Raw genomic sequence first — 20,664 nt, 5'->3', positions numbered from 1 at the left:
GATTGTCACGTCAATGAACCTCTGAACCATACGGATGGTCACGTCAAAGAACCTCTGAACCATACGGGTGGTCACGTCAATGGACCTCTGAACCATACGTGAGATTCAAGTGCTTAAACGTAACAGGCTACTACCCGGGAAATTAACCGACCTAGCAAGGGAAGACACAAAAAATCATCATGCAAGCAAACATAGTGCTCTAAGTAAAATCATCATGCGAGCAAACATAGTGCTCTAGGTCTTCTCTTAACGGTCGCCGAATTCCTTAGGTAGAACACGCCTTAATCCGTGAAGCTTGTCTACTCACATGGACGGTCACGAACCGAATGCCAGACTCACATGGTCACGTCATGAACCTCTGAACCATACGCCAGAGATTCAAGTGCTTAAACGTAACAAGACACTACCTGAGGAATTTGCATGGCCTAGCAAGAGCAAGACGCAAAAAGTTTATATGCATTTCATAATGCCGAGGTCCGCCCCTGATTAATTATTCAAATATGGGACATGCTCCCGACTTCATATCCAGAATGTCATTTACAACATATTTTTATGTTTAACATGCAGGGGAGCTATATCTGTACCATGAGATCAGGAAAAACACGCTCCTAAGAGCTAGTCCAGAAACAACCTGGTTTGATAAAAAAGAACCTCGACAAGGTGCGGCAAGAACCAAGACAAGCGCTTAGAAAGAACCTGGATCGATCAGAAAACAACCCCGAAGAGGTGCTGCAAGTACCAAGAAAAATTCAGAAAGAACCCGTATCGATCAGAAACAACCCCAAAGAGGTGCTGTAAGTACCAAGATAAATTCTAAAAGAACCCGGATTGATCAGAAAACAACCCGGATAAGGGGAGCTACATCTATACCATGAGATCAGGAAAAACACGCTCCTGAGAGCTAGCCCAGAAACAACCTGGTTTGATAAAAAAAGAACCCCAACAAGGTACGGCAAGAACCAAGACAAACGCTTAGAAAGAACCCAGATCGATCAGAAAACAACCTCGAAGAGGTGCTGCAAGTACCAAGACAAATTCAGAAAGAACCCGGATTGAACAGAAAACAACCCGGATAAGGTACATACAAGTTCAGAAAGAACCTGGACGAAGTGCAAACAACTTGGAAGAGGTACATCAAGAACAAGAGAAGTCTAGGAATGACCTGGATGAATAAAAACAATTCAGAAGAGCTTCACGGCTTAGTCAAACACTAAGCTCGAGGGCTCGGCATTCGCTTCAACTACGCCCGGGGGCTCGAATTCAAGGATGAAAGACCAAGAATACAAGTACTCAAGACTACAATAAAGACAACACATCAAGACCCTTCACCCGATTTCTATTCTAAAGAAAAGTACTCGGAGAAGGCTCGGGGGTTGCGGGATACATAACCCCAAAATTTTTTTGAAGACAAGAATCTGGACCCTCCAACTTTTGCAAGCAAAAGCAAGAGGCTCGGGGGCTACACTCAGTGAGTGCAATTTTTACAAAAAATTGCACCCACCGAAAAAGAACTCAGAGCAACCAAGAAGACTAAAGGGACCCTCTGGCTTCTTGTCCCAACAAGCAAGAGGCTCGGGGGCTACACTCACTGAGTGCACTTTTGTCCAAAAGTGCACATCAGCCGAAGAAAAGATAAAGAAGACCATCTCAAGGTTTCACTTCAGAAGAACCTGGAATGAATTTACAACAACTCAACGAAGACCAAGAAGAACAAGAAGGCTTCTAAAGCTCATCCATGAAATGCTCGGGGGCTTGTCGATACGGGACTCATAGGGTTTCCCACGGAGAATAGAGAAGAAGACCTAGTCCAACTAGGATTCCCTACATATAATCCTACTAGGACTAGTTACACGTAATCCTATTAGGATCTCTACTTTGTAATCGACTAGGACTCCCGCCTCTCCTGGACTATAAAAAGAAGGACAGGGGTCCCTAGATCAAGACAGATAACCTAGACACATAACCGACAGAACTCACAATCACAACAAATAGCGCAGGGCGCAATATACTATCCACACCAGACTGGACGTAGGGCGCCGTAACTTTCTGACGTGTCGAACCAGTATAAATCATTATCTCCCTGCGTTTACCATCGAGTTCCAGCAAACGCCGATACCCCTCCGAACAAATCACCGTGACGGGTTGTCGGTGGTAAAACATCGACATGCAACATAAGTAGAAAAATGAGTAAAGAATGAAAGAAATGGATGTAAGGAAGGGGGTAAGCTCCCAATAACCATGTGGATAAGACACTTACTCGGATAATTCTATGTCAAAAAGATCTCATGAGGAGGATCTGCCACAACATCATGAGTCTGACAAGCATCTCCAACTAGCTCATTAGGGGTAGATTGAGCATCGGAAACCGTAGGTACAACCTCCACATCCATATCAGGTTCCGAGATGGGAGGGTCGAAGTGTGCCTGTTAACCCATTGGTGGGGAAAACCTATGAAGAATGGGATCAACTAACACTCGACGCACAACCACATCCAAACATTGCAGCTGGCTCTTCATAGCCGATCTCACATAGTTCTCCCACTGATCCGCACATCCAATTGGGATCATTCGCCTAAGGATGTCAGGAGGAAACCTAGGTGCAATACACCCTCAACTGCAATGCCATCATCATCATCGCCAAGGCAATGCAGCTTCTCCCGAGCCTTTGCAACCATCTCACTAAACGATGGCTTCTCATTGAATAACACAGGCACGCTTTGCATGTCAACAAACTCAACATATCCATAGCGATCGTTTTCAACGGTGCCTCCATGATATATGGTCACTAGATTGTCCATCTATTTCAAACACATAACGAAACATATGTCATTTAGTCCAAATTAGACGATAGATAGTACCTAACGAATACTTTCTAACTACAAACTAAGTAAATAAGATAATAACTGCATACATAGATACAATGTACTCACTAAATAGCTAGATCATATTTAGTTAACTACATATATAACTACCTATCTAAGTAGCTATATAACTATATCTATATACCTATGTATCTATGTTCCTATCTATCTATCTACATATCTATCTCACTAGATCACTAACTAAATTAACTACCTGAGTCATCACATTAACTAGTAAATAACAAATACCAAAACTACTATACTACAATTAAAGCTAACTAGGTACGTACATTACAAATTTATAATTTTTACATGTCCGACGACGGAGTCGCGGACGTCGACGGAGTCGCAGCGGACGCCGAACGTGGGTGAGGCCGACAAGCGGGGCCGGCGGTGGCACGGCCGGGCGCTACAGGTGCCGGGGCCAGCGGTGGCGCGCGGCGGGCGGGTGATGCCCGGCGTCGCGCGGCGAGGCCGGCACGACGGGCGAGGCCGGGCGCGGGAGGCACGGCACGTCGCCCGCGGGCGGCATGGCGCGGGCGCGGCGCGGCCACGACACGGCAGGCACGGCACCGACGCGGCGCGGCGCGACCAAGGCGACCGCGGGCGCGGGCGGCACGTCGGGCGAGGCGAGGGCACGGCGTGGGCGCGGGCGGCCAGGGGCGGGAGAGGGTGCGGGCGGCGGCGGCGGTGCGCTGCTCGGGCGGGCGCTGGCGGTGCGAGAGAGGGAGAGGAAGAGAGAAAGGATTGGGGCCATACGTAAGACAGGGCGCCGAGCTCGGCGTCAAGATCTAATGCGCTGAACTGGCTGTTAAATCACCGCCACGTCAGCGTCGAGTCTAAGAGCTCGATGCTAACAACGATGACACCGAGACGTGTAACGCTGAGCTAAGGTTTCAGATTTTAAAATCCTACCTCCAGCACATATTTGTGAAAAATTAAAAAAAAAAAGGCTAAAAAAACCGGTCATCTCATCCGCTGCGTGCCGCGCCGCAGATCCCTTGGCTCTGGCTGCACGCGTCGTTAAATTCGGAGCCGTGCTGGCGCTGGGAACCCCCCTCCCCTCTTCTCGGGCAGGCGGCCACCGCTTCGCCTCCTTCGCGCAGGCAAGAGCAGCCAGCCGCTTCGGGATCGGGACGCGGAGAGGGGAAAGGCGAGTCGTCGTCCGTCCACGGCTGCTTCCCTCCCTCTCCTCTCCGCCCCCCGCTTACCCTAGGCCGGCACCGCCTACTACGCCCCCCTCCCGCCGCCGCACGATGAGCACCTCTCCCGCCGCCGCCGCCGTCGACGAGGCCGCGCTGGCGACGGAGACGGTGGTGGTCGACGAGAGGGTCGCCTCATACGTGGACCCGTTCCTCGTCGAGGCGCTCGACAACCCTCGCCATCGCCTCATGGGTACGTACGTGCCGAGCCTCCTTATCTGTTCGCTCACCACATCGCCTCTTGCGCCTGCGATTTCGGTGTCGTAGGATCATGCTTGTGCGGATGTGATGGTTGCTGTGGCTCCGCGTCCGTGGGCGGTGGGATTTGGGCCGGGATTCCCGCGCCTTGTCTCTAGGGTTGGGGACTGGTGCTTCCTCAGTGCGGAATTGGGGATTAGAATTTCCTTTACGTTTGATTTATCTCGGGAAGCGGCGGAATAATAGCCTAGTAGTGTAATTGTGGGAGTTCCTAAGAATTAAGTTTTCTGATCTATCTCTGGCTTATTTAGCTTGAATGTTGTGGCGGCTTTTGCTACTTGCTGATGCTGAGTACGCTTCCAGCCTGCTATTTTATCGGCTACAAAACAATACTGATCGGCAACCTGTAGTTTTGGCTCAGTTATATGTTTACAGTTGGTTTAGTGTATCGAAAAATTGCTGGTAAAGATGAATGGATGCATGATTGTCGTGGTGGTAGAGGTTTTAACTGTAAGGAATCAAGCTGACTCCTTTTTGGGCAATTGTTGTAGCCTCTACAATGCTACTAGCAGTGTACTGAAAGGAGGAGGGATCTGTTCAGTGAATTGAAATGGTATTACCCAGAACACTTTGCTTCCAAACCGAGTACCACCGAATTCCTACTTGCCATGGGCCATGTTATGTGCTGCTTACATTTGTAATTGGTGGTTCAGTGCATTTATACTTGGCATGGGTCGTACTGAGCATTGCTCTTCTTCGAATCACTATTTAATTGTTCTTTGTGTTTGGCCTTAGATTGTAGATTTCACAAGCTTACTAATATGTTGGGCTAGTAGTTACAAACCTACAACATTTTGTTCCCATTTTACAAACCCACAACTATTTTGGTTTGTTTTGCATGAAACTACAATTTTGTAACTATTCCCCTCTCAAAAGGGCCAATTGGGTCCACACGTCAGTGGCAGTACATCACATTTTGGCATGCAGGCCTTGGTCATGAGCATGTAGCTGACATGTAGGCACATATAAGACCATGAAAGTGGAATAATAATAAAGTAGTAGTTTCATGAGAAGAAATCCCAAAATATTGGTAGGTTTGTGTTTAATCTACTATAGATTGTGTTTGCAATGAATCATATGCTCTAAGTATTTTTGGTTAGTGGTGATATAAATGGTTTACTACACGAGTGAACTATCCACATATGAACCTGTGTCCCTGTCTCCCCATTCTCCACTCTGATGCCAGCATTCTCTACCACCAGATTTTAACAATATGATATTAGATATTTTCCCTTATTTTTTTTGGTTGCTTTCATGCCTTAAAACAACATCTTGGCTCTGAAGTTTGTGCCTTCACCTCATCCAAACTCCTAGTCATGTGCCTCGCATGACTGTACTCTGTAAATAGTTTGGTGTATACATGAAACAATGATGATGAATTTTATGCAACGAACACTAGTTGCACCTGGATCTGCACCATGGATTTTTTCAGAAAAATAATAACACATGAATTGAACATTTTATGCATTTTACTGGTCAACATTTACTTATATGTCTACATTTTTGTTGTCAGTAGGTTATTTTTCATATTTAGTCTTTCGTTATTACATAATCATTTCAGTGCTCTCTTATTACAGTTCTACGGATGGAACTGGATATACAAAACTTTATGCAGAATCCTCAGCTGCAGGAGTTCGAATTCCAGAACTACCCGACTTCTTACCTCCGCTGTGCTGCTCATCGTGTTGCGCAACATTATGGCTTAGAGACTATAGTAGCAGATAGTTTAGTAGAAGGCTCAGTTAGCAGGATTGTTGCAAGAAAAACACCAGAAAGCAGGTATCCTGCAATTGCTTTATCAGAAGTTCCTAGCAGACAAGCAAGAAATGATCATGAAGCGGCAGAGAAGCTTAAGTTTGTCATCTATCAAAGGCCCAAAGCATTCCAAAATGGAAGCGCTGATTCTAGAAACATGAATGGTGCACCAAAAACTGTTGAAGAGAGAATAGAGGAATATAATAAAGCACGAGCGCGCATCTTCAGTGGTTCCATTTCTGCAGATTCAGATGCTGCAATTGTTTTGGGAACTCTTTCCACTGGCAGAGATGAGCCAGTAAATGTTGAGCCTTCTGTTGATGAAATCAAAGTCAGCACAATGAACAGCCATTCCAGAGTTGCTGTTTTTAAGGATACTGAAAAGGATCGTAGTGACCCAGACTACGATCGAAACTACACAAGGTTAGCATATCCATCAGTAGATTTTTTTTGTTGCCACCAATTTATGTTAGGATGAGATGGTGAAGGTGTAACATATATTCTCTTGCAGGTATGTTAGGAGCCCAGTGCCTGACTTCAACTTGAGCCCAGGTGCCTTCAACTTTGTTGTGCCTCAGTTTATGCAGTACGGCGTTGGTTATGTGCAATCTCCTGGCATATCCACAAACCAGCCTACTGTGTACTTTGGCCAGCCTGGTCTAGCAATGGGGTCTTCTGGAGCTGCTGTTTACCCACATTGGCCAACGCCAGCAATGATGTATCCCCATTGCTATGATAATGTTGGTCCAATGATATCTCAGGTGAGCGTAATCATATAACTGAATTCTGACATTGCAAATATTGCATTTTGAGTATACTGTGCACCTCCAGTTACAATCTCCAATTGTAATACTATCCTCTGTTAAAGCATTAGGACTTCTCTTTTTTTCATCATGTTTTCTATATTTCAGTACTAGCCCTACAAAAGTTTGTCTGTTTAGCAAAGTTCAGCTAGGCGCTAGGCGGAATCTAGGCGCTGACCCATTGCCTAGCGCCTAGTCGGGAGTACTCGGTCCTAGGCGCTCCTAGGCGTTTTCCTAGGCGTTTTGGCAATATAGCCATAAATTATATATATATTATGTATATAACTATATATATGTATATAACTACTATATATGAGTCACAGTAAGTATAAAAAGAGGGCCTAAGTTCCTGTTGCTGCTGGTGCAGAAACACCTTGTTCTGTCGACATCCTACATTCAAATTCAAGAGTTCACCAATGAACCACAGTACAGATAATAGGGAACAGAGCATGCACATTAGACATTCAGTAAACTACAACTGCAATCATTCAGTAGGAAATTCAGTAAGAACAGAGCGTGCACATTAGATATTCAGTAGGTAAACTGCAACTGCAATCAAAACTGAAATTAGGTAAACTGCAACCGACGGCGCACACGTCTCTCTCCCTCACTGGCCCTCCTCTCTCTCCCTCCCTCCAATGCCAAATCTCTCTCCCTCTCTCGGCGGTGCGCTAGGCGCAGGGCAGCTGCAGTGGCGCGCCTCCCCTCCCTCCGGAGTGCGGCCCCTCCTCCCTCTCCTCCGGCGCGGCGCGCGACCCACGGCCCCTCGTCCTCCCGGCGGCGCGGGGCGGCCCCGCTCGTGGCGGCGCGCGTCTCCTCCCTCCCTCTGGCGCGCAGTCCCGGATCTGGGCGGCAGCGCGGCCCTTGGCCCCCTCCTCCCTCTCCTCCGGTGCGGCGAGCGGCCCCCTCGTCCTCCCGGCGGCGCGCGTCTCCTTCCTCCCTCCGGCACGCGGGGCCTGGATCTCGGCGGCTCCATGGCCCCTGGCCTCCTCCTTCCTTCGGTGCGGCGAGCGGCCCCCAGCCCCCTCGTCCTCCTGGCGCCCTCGCGGGGCCTAGCGCGCCTCCGCGCCGCCTAGCGCCGCGATGGGCGACTATGGCCCTAGTCGCGGCGACGGGCTTCGCCCAGCGACTAGGCGCGCGTAGTCGCCGCGGAATCGCCGCCTAGCCGAACTTTGCTGTTTAGATGTGAATAGCCAGCAAACATTTTCTGGCTCTAACAAATTAGTATAACGAGAGGAACATGTTTTCGGGAACTCAAGCTGAATCTGTACATTCTATTTTCATATATGAAATTCCATACACGTGAAGATATTTTAGGCAGGTTGAGCTTAAAATTTTTGTTATCCATATACTTTTAAGAATGCCAGATTCATGTTACTGGAGGGGGAGTGATGACCCCTTTTGCATTGCTTGATAGGGTCTGCAGTCTTACAACTTGAAAATGACCTTAATTATCTCAAACAAATGAAAACCTGGCAATTAAATTTATTTGGGATTTCTTCCTTAAGACGAAATGAACATGATCTTTTGTTATTCATGCAGGTTCCTCTGTACCAATCTTTCAACCATGGTTAGGCGATTCTGCTTGCTGGAAAGTTGGGAACAATTCTCTGTCGAACTTGCTATGTTGTGCTGTCCTATGTTAAGTGGAGTTACTTTAGATTCGAGCCATTTCTATTAAAAAAATTCATGTAGCGTCGAACGTAGTCTGTATAAGGAGTCCTAATTCGTTGAAACTATTATCGTGAACTAGTCTGGAACTGTGATGCTTGTTTAATGTCTAGTTCTCGTCTGCAATTTGCTCTCGGCTTAGGGTTCTCTAGTGCTGCGCCTGGTCGTACTAGTACAACCAGGTTGTCGCTTGCCAGCAGTCATTGCTTTCATGCCGATTTTTTAGCCCCTTTTTAATCAAATATTTTAAATTATCTACCCTAAAAGTTATTTTTGATCTAATGCATTTGGTTGTGCCAGACCACAATGGCGACCTAATAACGTCGCTGTGTCATGTATTGACGCGATAAGGCTACAAAGTTGGGATCACTTATCAGACATGGTGCTCTTGTTGCACCATTTCTTGTAGTGCCACATGGTGGTTTTGTCATGTCACTCTATTTGGAGTGGTATTTCCTTTGGTGCCACAGTGGTTTTGTCATGCTCGCCTTTGCTTATGCTGCAGCGGCAGCAATCTGTTCCGATCCGATCACGCTGACACGCTGAATAACATTTCACAATATACTTGTGAGAAACCTCCTATAGCGATAGGCCTTGGACCCATGACGATTGACGGGAATGCTCGATTACAAGGAATTGTGTGATTTTTTTATTTGGAAAAGGAATGCACGAACAGTTGTAAGGCTTGTAGCCACAAACTTGGGCTGGATACTTCAAGTAAATGGCTCACATATACACTTTATAGCCCATCCAGTGCTGATTCGGCCGGGCCCCCAATCAAGCTCTGCGCTCAAGGACACAGTTCGAGTAAAAGCTGCAACCCAGCCCACGAGCAAAAAGCGTGAAGCATCGCTGGCCACACCAAGACGGCAAGACGGACGGAAGCAGAGGAAAACTACGCCATGGCCATGCATGCAATAATGTTGAACTGAACGGCCGTGACCGCTGCATTGTACTGGAGCGAAACGCCGGCATTGACTTTCTCTAACAGGTGATGGCCGGTGCAGCTCCTCCTCGCTCAGCCCTATAGATGGCCAACGGGCCGGCCCGGCACGGCACGGCATGGGCCCGTGCCAGCACGGCCCAATAGCTAACGGGCCGGCACGGCATGCCGTGCCTCACAGGGCCACGGGCCTGGCCTTCGGCCCAGGCACGGCCCTATGGGCCGATTTCCGTGCCGGGCCGGCCCGAGAAGCACGACCATTTTCACAGGCCGTGTCAGCCCGAGGTCCACTGAGGCCCGTCACAGCGCGGGAGCCTTGGGGGAGGAGGGCGGCTGCCGGCGTGCTCGAGGCCGGCGCGTGCACCGCGGCCGCGCGGGGAGGCGAGGAGGAGGTGGCCACCGGGGCTGGGAGCGCCGGAGCTCCGGATCTCGGGGGAAGGAGCTGCGCAGGCGGCGCCCTCCCTCAAGCGATGGAGAGGAGATGAAGAGAGGGTGGGAGGGAGCCCGCCGTGCAGCGAGGATGAGGGAGAGAGGGAGGCCACCGCCACCGAATCTGAGCTGAGGGAGGGAGGGAGAGGGAGAGGGAAAGGGGGATCCGCACGGAGAGGGAAAGGGGGATCCGCACGGGGAGGGAGGGATGGAGGATGGGGGAGAGAGGGAGGGCGCCGCCGTGCACCGAGGATGAGGGAGAGATGGAGGCCACCGGATCTGAGCTGAGGGAGGGAGGGAGAGGGAGAGGGAGAGAGATCCGCACGGGGTAGCCGGATCTGAGCTGAGGGAGGGAGGGAGAGGGAGAGGGAGGGAGAGATGGACGCAGGGGCAGCCGTGGGAGGTGGCGGCGGCCGTCGGCGTGCTCGTCCCCGAGGCGGATCCGGCTGGAGGCGGCGGCCGCGCACCCGCGCGTGGCAGGAGGAGGCAGGGGTAGCCCGCGGGAGGTGGCGCTGGACGCCACCGAGGAGGATCCGGCCGCGTGCGTGGGGAGGGGACTGCGCGGGGCGGCGGGGAGGGAGAGGAGAAGCCGGGAAGGGAGTTAGGGTTCGGGGAATTGGGGGTGGGTGCGACCGTGCGAGTGCGAGCGGAGCGGAGAAGGGCGAGGCGCGACCGCGGTGAGTCGGCGACTGAGCCGCTTCCGCTTATATATGTGGGGGCGGCCCGGGCGGGGCGCGTGGGGGGCGCGGGCAGGCCGGGCCGCTAGCGGGCCGGCTGCTCTGGAGCAGGTCGTGCCGTGCCGGGCCACGTGCCAGGCCGTGCTTGGGCCGGGCAAAAAAACGGGCCTTGGGCCGGGCCGGCGGGCTCGGGCTGCATGGCCAAATATACTCAGCCCTGTCAACCCCCAACACACAAGTACCACCACCCACGTCATGGCAATCAGTGAGCGAAGCGTAGTAGTACGCAATTTGGCAAGGTGTTGTCTGCCGTCGTCTCGTCCCAGGTATACATACGTACAACCGTAATCCAGGGCAGTAAGCGGATTCATGCGAACGTGATCCGGCCGGCCCACCGGTTCCGAGCCGAGCACCCGCCACCCGGCACGAACGGAGGCGCCGGCCAACAGAGCCACTGGTTATTACGAAAAGATGGCCACCGTCCACGGAGCGGTCGATCTCGTTACGCCAGCTATCCCGGGCCACTAGCAGAGCACCAGCATTTCATCCCACCCATCCCATGTTTTGCACGAACTGGATACGCCCGCATGGACCTGGACCAGGTCGGTCGATCTCGATCGTCTCATCGGCTCCGCATCCGCATCCAACCAGGTGTCGCCGACCGGCCGACGTACTATATGGGAAAGGGGCCACGAGGATAGGATTGGGGGCTCACAATAGTTGGAACTGGAGCTACAAACGTGACAGATATGACCAGACCAACGCGGTGAATCCGTGGGCAGACGTACGTAAACGAGAGTTATTACCAGAGCACTTCACCGGCTACGTACGTCTAGGGCATCATCACCTCCAGGCTCCAGGTCCTGCCGGGCACACCGCACACGCTACGCCGCTCAGGCTGCGACGAACGCTGCAGCTGGTGCCGTGCCGTGGTCCAGGCAAGGCGGCGATCAATGATCGGATCGCCCACAGAGCCACACGGCCACGGGCCGATCTGATGAACACGTCCCCCACTTTTTCCCCATGGATTCGATGGAAGCGAGCGGAGCAGCAGCGTCCCTCCGCCAAGGGAAAGGGAGGCAAGCGCATGCGCATCTCCCCCTTGACAGCTAACGCCTCCCCGCGCCGCGCCAAGCGGAGCAGATCAGATACTCGCGGGAGTGGGCCCCTTCGTTCCCTGGCGAACAAAAGCGAGGGGGGAGAGAAAAGGACAAACTCTACCCGGCCCCGGGCCGCAGTGGCGGGGCCCACGAGCCCGATCTCTGGTGTACATGCAAATGCAAACAGTGGCGCGTCGTCCTCCTGAGTCCTGACCGCAGTCCAGTTCGACACGGGCGCCATCTGCTGCCCTGGCCCTGCCATGGGGTTTATCTGCCGGCAGCCTTGAGGAGTGCTGGAGTCGTAAGTCGTATCACTCAGGATCAGCCGCTCAGGCAGGCGGGCAGCCCGGCACAGGAGTGTACCTCGCCTCTTCTGGGATTCGGGGGAGAATGGGTGGGTACGAGCTCAAACCGGTTTATTGCTCAAACGAACAAGCTACATTGGTCGGGGTCACGAGAGCTCCCTGGTGTAGGTTTTTACTAACGAGTACTGTACTCTTTATTTTACTCACCAAAATTACCGAACGCCGCCCGTATTTTTTTTTGTCCAAACCGCAAGACATCTTTCTAGTTTTTTCCAGTGATGGTTTGGGGTTAGGTCAAGAGTCACGATGTTCCTACTGTAATTCTGTAAAGGCGTTTTTTCTTTTTATTTTATTGCCGGTGCCATTTTGTTTTCATTCAAAAGAGCCAAGAGTGATGCCCAAATAGGCGAGAGAAGATTAGAGTATCACTTTGCACACTACAGCACCCGATGCCAGTTTTAGCCGATGCTCAAAGATCGAAAAGCGTGGCAAGAACAGGCGCTGGCAAAGAATATAAAAACAACGATTATCTCCGTCTCTGCGTTGTTGCTCGGTGGTGCAGGATGCCGTTCTCCATGGGCACCTGCTAAGGGCCACATCACCCGCTAACCCACTAGCCGTTGGATCGAGCGTTCATGCGATATCCGCCGTCCGATCGGAGTCATCACGGGTCTGTCGTCCGGTAAGCTGGAAACCCGAACTTTCGCGAATCGTCGCCACCGGCTCGGCTCGCGAATTGTTCTGCCTCGCCCACGCGGGGCCGGGGCCGTGCGAGGCCACCTGGATGTGTGGTGGGCCGGCGGTGCGGGGTCAGCCCCTCCTACCGTCGCGCTCGGCGTGGCGTGGGCCACCAGCGAGGCGGCGAGGGCGAGTCGAGCGCCGCGCGGCACGGGCACGGGTCCTAGCGCGGCACGGGCACGGGCCCTAGGGCCTAGGCCAGCCGTACATGCCCGCCACCACAGACTGCAAGTGCTGGCGTGGCGCAGCGAGCCGAGCACGCCGCCACATGGATGTAGCTCCCAGCGAATTGCCGTGATGTGGTTGGTTCACTGCGGCACCTCGCCGGTGTGCGGCGGCCGGGTCCGGCTGCCCCAGGGACTACAATCATGCGACACTGCGCTCGGCTCGCCCGCATGGGACGCGTCGCCTCGCTAGTGTCTACGCGAGGTGGATGAGGTCGGCGAGCGGTGCGGCAGGCGGAGGAAGGCACGGACGGCTTGGTAAGGAGGCTGGCCCGAGGGTGCGAGTGTGTATCTATTTTTTATTGCTTTGCTTGTGGGTCCCAGCGATGCCTATGAAAGCTCAACACTGCAAGGTGTGAAGAGTGATGCCTCATTCTCACATGTAGGTCTCAATTTCTTTTCTGGCCTTCACTCAACACTATGGAAGGCCTAATAGCGTTCGCACTCAGAGCCATTAGGCTCTCTCATGGAAACATGTAGGAGAGATAAGAAATGGTCACTACGTTTGGTAAGAATCTAGTTCCATGCGGTGTGAGACCCACACGTGCATTGTGCCTCGCGCGTCCATTCCCGCGCTTTAGGACGACGACGGAGCGGACAAATTGAGGTGCCGTCTGTCCAGGGCGAGGTGATGCTTGGTCTATGGTGCCAGCGAGGAGCCTCAATGGGTTAAGCTAGCGAACTTGGTCTCCAGTGCTAGTGGGTGGAGACGTGGCACGACGCTGACAACGGGCCGCTATGGAGGCAGAGGATGGAACTACGTGGGTTCAAGTCGTGGCGAAGGCGGATACGGAGCACGACGGGCTACCATCGAGTGAAAGCTCTAGTTTAGTTTCGGTGAATTGATGAAACCCTAAGTGCTAACCTAGTTTATCAAAAGTGATTATGAGATAGGTAGCACTAGTCCAGGTGGTGGAGCAAATGAAGATCATGACATGATGATGGTGATGCCATGCTAATGATCAAGTGCTTGGACTTGAAAAGAAGAAAGAGAAAAACAAAAGGCTCAAGGCAAAGGTATAAATGGTAGGAGCCATTTTGTTTCAGTGATCAAGACACTTAGTAAGTGTGATCATATTTAGGTTCGATAGGCATACTATTAAGAGGGGTGAAACTCGTATCAAAATGCGGTTATCAAAGTGCCACTAGATGCTCTAAGTCATTGCATATGCATTTAGGATCTAGTGGAGTGCTAACACCCTTGAAAATGTTTGTGAAAATATGCTAACACACATGTGCACAAGGTAATACACTTGATGGTTGGCATATTTGAGCAAAGGTTAGAAACGTCACCGGCGGGGTGTCCGTCCGTAGAGTGTGGACAATCCGATGGTGCCACCGGCGCCCTATATAGAAAAGACGGATGTCACTGTAAGTGACCGAACGCTAGTCTCGGTTGGACCGGCACGTTCGGTCAGTGGCAGCAGAGGGCGCGCTATTTCGGTCTCATGACCGGATGCTGACGCGAAAACTAACCGGACGCTCAGGGCCTGAGTCCGGTCAGTCTAACGTATGATGACGTTGAGTGACCGAACGCTGGGTGTGTCCGATCGTGATTTCTCGCTTCTGGATGCTTACTGGAAACGACCGAACGCTGAGGTCTAGCGTCCGGTCACTTCGCAGTAGCGCGTCCGGCCATCACTTAACCGTTGGGATCGGACGCTCAGTATTTAAAGAGAAGGGACACATGGCGTGCATCGCACGACCGGACGCTGGGGTCCTGCGTCTGGTCGATATGACCGGAGCATCCGATCACCCCGTGTTCAGTGCAGTGAGTAGCCCAACGGCTCTATTTCGTGGGGGCTTCTATTTAAGCCCCATGGCCGGCCCAAGCTCACTCTCTTGGCCCCGTGTTCAGTGCAGTGAGTAGCCCAACGGCTCTATTTCGTGGGGGCTTCTATTTAAGCCCCATGGCCGGCCCAAGCTCACTCTCTTGGCCATTTGCATTGACATAGCAACCTTGTGAGCTTAGCCAAAGCCCTCCCACTCATCTTCATCATTGATTCATCATCTTTGTGAGATTGGAAGAGAATCCAAGTGCATTGCTTGAGTGATTGCATCTAGAGGCACTTGGTGTTCGTGTTTTTGCTGCGGGGTTCGCTTGTTGCTCTTGGTGGTTGCCACCATCTAGACGGCTTGGAGCAGCGGAGGAGGATTGGCACGACTTGATGATTGTTCGTGGCCATCTCCGGTGATTGTGAAGGGATTTGTACCTTCCCCGGCGGAGCACCGAAAGGTAACTCTAGTGGATTGCTCGTGTCATTGAGTTACCTCACTTGTGGGTAGGTTCTTGCGATGTCCAATTGTGTGGACGAGGTTCGTGCAACACCTCTTAGCCACCGAACCACCAAGTGTTGGTCGACACAACAGAGACGTAGCGTGTTGGCAAGCACGTGAACCTTAGGAGAAAATTGGTTGTCTCTTGCCCTTTGGTATTCTCCTGGTGATTGATAAAGTATTCATCTTATGATTGGTTCACTCCTCTACACGGCGGTATTATCATCTCACTTACTCATTTATATTTTTGCAAACTAGCTATATCAAGCTCTTTAGTGTAGCTAGAATTAAGAGCTTGCTTTGTGGATTAAGTTCATCTAGTGGAGCTCTTTAGTGTAGCTTTTGTGAGAGCTCTTAGTAAGTAGTGACCTAGTGGATTGTGTGCCTAATGATCATAACAACTAGAATTATTAGATAGGTGGCTTGCAACCCTTGTAGAGCTAGAGTAAGTTTGCATTTCGCTATTTGTTATACTAATTAAATTGCTCTAGTTGATTTGTAGATTTTAAATATGCTATTCACCCCCCTCTAGCCATATTAGGACCTTCCATCGAGGTGTGGTGGAGGTGGAGCAGAGCGCATCCGGCCACTAGAGGCATACGAAGGAGGGGTGCGCGGCGAGCTCGGCTACATCTGTCTAGCTCCAACGGCGATATGCATTGTAGGGTGGAACGCTGCCGCCAACATGGGAGAGGCGAAGCACAATGTCGTAGTTGCCGACACAGGAGATGACTCGGTGATCGACAACAACACCCGATGGAGGATGACGACCACAGCTTCCAACTGCCAATACATAGAGGAGAAGGTCGAGATTTGGTGGTAAGGAGTGTCCGGTCTCGGACCACTGGTGCGGGAGAAGATTTGGGATGAGATAAGGAGAGAAGTTCGCTGACTAAAAAATTGTTGATGTGTGAGGGGTGACTGAACTATTAAACTCTCTATAGCTAATGTGAGTAAGCTTATTGAGAGCGAGCTCTTTACCTGTTGTGGATGCCCTAATAGTATCCTATGTACAATATTGTAGGTAGGAGCAAATCTAGCATCAAGCTCTAGGGGAGCTAGTTCCTTCATCTTTCTCCTCGATCTACTCTGTAAAAATGGGTGAAATGAGTTACCTTACTCGAGAGCTTAGTTGCATGTTTATAAGAACCAGGAACAACTCCTGGTGTGGCTTGTACAACAAACCAGATACAACTAGATAGATACATTGTTATCACGTGTTCCTTGATGAAAAAACGATTAGGATGAAAAAAATGACTGGGATGAAACTCAAGGAAAGCATTGTTATCACGTGCTGGGCGATTAACTGAAATCGGATTTTTGCTAGCTTTTGGAACATGAAGAATATTGTTAAGATGCATTTCACTAGTAGGGGAATCCAAAATGCTATGACCAACATAACTGATCTCCATACCTGCTCAATTAGTAGTGTGCATCTGCTTGTTGTCGGTGTACTTGTTGACTTGTCATGAATGGTCAGCTTCTTGAGTTCACTAGTGACATGATCGGTGGCACTAGAGTCCATGTACCAGTTGATGTCGACTCCATATGACGTGGTTGCTGAAGCCATGCTTTTCTGTGGAGGGCCAGTGAAGGACGCATTGAAACGTCTGAAGCATCGAATGACGGTGTGCGCCTCCTTGCCACAGAGTTGGCAGATGACGCCGAAGGACGTACCGCCTTGAGTGTGTCCACCACTGCATCCTCCCTTCTGGTCATGCTCGAAGCCGTGGCCACCACCGCGACCATGGGATTTATTGGCGCCTCCTCGACCATCCTTGGTGGGTGGCCATGTTGGCCGAGACTGAGATCCCCCACTATGCAGCTCCATCCTCTGCTCAAAACTAACAAGCTGGGTGTATAACTCATCGACCAAGATGGGTTTGACCTAAGCGGCAATAGGAGAAACCACCAGATTGATGTTAAGGTCGTCAAGGCCGACAAGGATGTAGGACACCAACTCCTCGTCTTCAAGTTACCTCGCTTCAGATGCATGTCATGTGCAAGGGCCTTCATCTTGGTGAAGTACTCGTTGATAGAGGACGCCCCTTTGGACATTGTGGCGAGCGCTATACGTGTGCTAATGATGCATGCTCAAGATTGAGAGGCGAACATCCCCTAGATCGCGGCCATGCCGCGGTAGTAGTCTCTGCAGATGAGACTTGTGAGAGAATATCTCACGAGAGCGATGACCGCAGGTAGTTGAGGACTTACTGGTCCTTGGCCTCCCACACCTCATATTATGGGTTCGGTGTGGGCTGGACATCCTTGTTCTCGTCGTCCTTGGGAAGAGGAAGAAATGCCACCAGTGCTTGCGTTGTTACGCTCCCCTCAGCATGGAGAGGACATGAGCCCACCACATCTAATGATTGTTGCGGAAAAGCTTCTCGGTCATGGGAAAGTCGAGCGAGGGAGAAGCAGACGCACATGAGGACAATGAGAACGAATGTCATGGGTGAGTTCCATTATGAGATTGACTATGATTACCATGTAAAAATGGGTGGCACGAGTTCATAACCTGAGGGCTCTAAGAACCAGGAACAACTCCCGGTGTGTCATTGTACAACAAACCATATACAATTGGATAGATACGTCTATAATAAACTATCTACCTTAGATTACAAGATATGGAACACGCTCAACCATCCCTCTAGATAACACGTATCTTAACATACTCAACCCCCCCCCCCCCCCCCCCCCCCCCCCCACCACACACACACACACACGTTTCTTCCTCTCAATTCTAACGGAGCACAAGCCATTAGGAGGGGGTGATCCGCCACTTACCGCAGGACGCAAGGATCTCACAGGAGAATTCCATGCGGGTCTCCAATTTTGTGCATTATATGTATCCTCACTACGATTATCAATATGGCTTCAAGCAACGACTTCCATCATCCTCAGCGATCTGCCGTGCTAACAGGAGGTATATTTCAAGGGAAAAAAGGTGTAAATAAATGTTGGGCCCTAAAGCGTGTGGTGCGTGTTCCAGCATCGTCTTGTGATTATAAATTGAACGTTAGACCAAACCCGTATTGTACTGGCTGCATGTCACCTTGAAACCGCCAGAGTTAGACAACTAGTGCGTTCTAACGTCCTCGTTCCAGGACGTCGACTACTACGGATTGGAATTGTTCTTCCAGCCAAGTTTTCCGTGATAGCAAAGTCTCTGCAGATAAAAGCAGCCCCAACACACGTTGATTATAGGAGGTTAACGTAAACAAATACTCAGCTAGATGGATTGGAGACGAGGACAACGACTCCATTTCGTAGCAGCAGCAGCAGCAGCTCTTGTGTACCTTTTCTGGTTGGTCGTATTCACACTATCATGTACGAGTACTTCTACACGCGCTCGCTTTTTTTAAAAAAAAGACATGGTTTCTAATAGTGGACGGACAAACGAGTACATCATATGGAAGAAATATGCAGCCGTGAGGATCATCATCACAAATACGTATATAGTTAGGCGGGAAAATTAAGGAGAACATATATAGTAGTATTGCTAATACAGATTTTTAAACCCTTGTTATTGCTTATAGTGAATTTATTTATTTTAGAAAAAAAGGAACAAATGTGAATGGAATAGTGTGGAGAGAGGAATTTGCAAATGGCAGGTGTGGTTGTTATTAGCGTGCAGGGGAGTTTTCAAACTCAAAGTGGCATGTAGGGTTGTACAACTTTCCGAGTCATCATGCCATTTGCAAGCATAGGTTGATTGTTGTGTGATTACCGAACCAGGCCCATCCGGTGCAACTGGATGGGTCTAACGTCACTCTGTTAGGTCCTCCAATAATCATCCCGACGGGGAGATCAGAGATCTTGCCTGTGTTTGGCTGCACATGGTTCTTCTAATTAAAAAAAGGGGCACCACAAGTGCCTCCGATCCTGCTAACACTACTGGTATATTCTGTCCGCGCAACTTCCCTGTGTCCTCAGTTGGGAAAACGTCAGGCATCGATTTTTGCACACTGATACCTGTTGTGCAGCACCTTGACATACTTTTCAGAAAAAAACAATATTTTTCTCTTACAATATTTAAGTATCAACATAAAACAAATTTCAGTGAAACGAACAGGATAATTCATCTACCTAGTACTACAACACTAGCATAATTTTGCCAAATCCCATCCCATGATACTCGCTTGTAGACTGTAGAGGCACGGAGAATGATTGCCTGCGACTGCGGATGCGAATGCGAAGCATAGCAGATCTGAAGGGCGTCAGCGTCAGGCGCATCAGATGCTGGGGTGAGGAGGCGCGCGTCCGTCCACCGGCGAGTGGAGATGCCGGTAGCTCTCGTCGGCAGCCGTCGGATAGAAATTCCCCTGACGCGACGAGCGAAAGGCGCCGGGCCGGATGGGTAGCTTTTGGCGGCACATTCCTTCCCCTGGCGCCTGGCGCCTGGCGGCCCGGATCAGCGAGCTGAGCACGGCGCAGAGCCAGCAGTGTTCACCCAGGCGGGGCGGCCAGGCCCAGCAGCTCAGCTGCTGCGCGTTGCTAGATCCTAGCTTTTGTCCAGGCTGCTTTCTGCGGCTGCCTTTCCTGATTCCTCCACCAGAACTGGGGCGGGCGGCAGCATCGGCAAGCAAACCGGCTGGGCTTTTCCGCAGAGGAGAGCACATGAGCGCAGCAGCAGCACGGGTGCAAGAAAAGCAGGGAAAGTAGATTGGGTGGATAGAAATAACCAAAGTACCAAGTGGCCTTTTCGTTCTGTTTGTTACCCGGCAATAATGCAAGCGCTCATTCGGTCATTCATCCCCCTCCGCCTCTTTTTATACCCAGTGTGCCCTCTACTCTATCTATCCCTGGATGGATCTGCCAGGGTGCCACCGTGCAGCACAGCGCACAGCACAGTGGCGCCTCTTTTTCCGTTAGTACCGTTTTTTTTTATGATTCCTGATAATGTTTTTCCAACTGCCATTGACACGTGGATACACATTATCTAGAGATCCATTTTGGAAGGTTCCGGCTCCGCAGGAGTAGGGTGTTTGCAGAGTCAGAGGATGCAATCAGTTTACCCTTCTCTCTCTCCGTTTCGGCTTGGCTCGGTGGTCGCGCCCGAGCGGGTCAGTTTCTCCATCATGCGCAGCAAAGACCCCAAGGAAAGGAAGCCGGCCAGATCGACGACGGACGGAATGTACCCCTGTCTCGGTGTCTCCCTAACTAATTCCGGTGCGGTGCGCCCGACTTAGTTCCGTGCCGCCATCATGTACTTCGGTCAGCCTTTCAGCTACGTGCTTGGTCGTAAACGATAGTGGATTATAAGTCATTATTTTTTTCTCACACCAAAACAGCCGACAGTAATAATTCAGAATCGTTTCAGCCGAAACTGGACGACGCAACAGTAACAGTGATAGTAACGTGCCGTGAGCCCGTGAAGGCACGCCATTGCGTGGAATGGATCGGCAACGCCAGCTCGTGC

The 20,664-nt window shown here is 50.9% G+C and overlaps 2 protein-coding genes and 1 non-coding gene across 3 annotated transcripts; 1 reads left to right on the top strand and 2 right to left on the bottom strand.

Moving 5' to 3' along the window:
- Positions 1-3,269: 3,269 nt before the first annotated feature.
- On the bottom strand, positions 3,270-3,617 carry LOC136515689 (vegetative cell wall protein gp1-like). Its single transcript, XM_066509210.1, has one exon. The coding sequence runs from the start codon at positions 3,615-3,617 to the stop codon at positions 3,270-3,272; it is 348 nt and encodes a 115-aa protein (XP_066365307.1).
- Positions 3,618-3,905: 288 nt separating this feature from the next.
- On the top strand, positions 3,906-8,655 carry LOC136516926 (uncharacterized). The gene is made up of 4 exons (XM_066510429.1): positions 3,906-4,255; positions 5,898-6,498; positions 6,587-6,836; positions 8,421-8,655. Exons 1-4 carry the CDS (start codon positions 4,117-4,119, stop codon positions 8,451-8,453), a joined length of 1,023 nt encoding a protein of 340 aa, XP_066366526.1. The 5' UTR covers positions 3,906-4,116; the 3' UTR covers positions 8,454-8,655.
- An 8,423-nt stretch (positions 8,656-17,078) lies between these two features.
- On the bottom strand, positions 17,079-17,220 carry LOC136519264 (small nucleolar RNA Z247). Its single transcript, XR_010774818.1, has one exon. It is a non-coding gene; the product is annotated as a small nucleolar RNA Z247 (small nucleolar RNA).
- Positions 17,221-20,664: the final 3,444 nt, after the last annotated feature.

Source organism: Miscanthus floridulus, chromosome 17 (assembly GCF_019320115.1).
Source record: "Miscanthus floridulus cultivar M001 chromosome 17, ASM1932011v1, whole genome shotgun sequence".
Classification (NCBI taxonomy): Eukaryota; Viridiplantae; Streptophyta; class Magnoliopsida; order Poales; family Poaceae; genus Miscanthus; species Miscanthus floridulus.
The sequence above is the reverse complement of the archived record's forward strand: the minus strand, read 5'-3'. Positions and strand labels throughout refer to the sequence as shown.

Excerpts from the sequence above, each read along its gene's own strand:
- LOC136515689 (XM_066509210.1), bottom strand. The coding sequence starts at position 3,617 with ATGGCCCCAATCCTTTCTCTCTTCCTCTCCCTCTCTCGCACCGCCAGC.
- LOC136516926 (XM_066510429.1), top strand. The coding sequence starts at position 4,117 with ATGAGCACCTCTCCCGCCGCCGCCGCCGTCGACGAGGCCGCGCTGGCG. Across the intron at positions 4,256-5,897 it reads CCCTCGCCATCGCCTCATGG|TTCTACGGATGGAACTGGAT; the intron begins GTACGTACGTGC and ends CTCTTATTACAG. Across the intron at positions 6,837-8,420 it reads TTGGTCCAATGATATCTCAG|GTTCCTCTGTACCAATCTTT; the intron begins GTGAGCGTAATC and ends TTATTCATGCAG.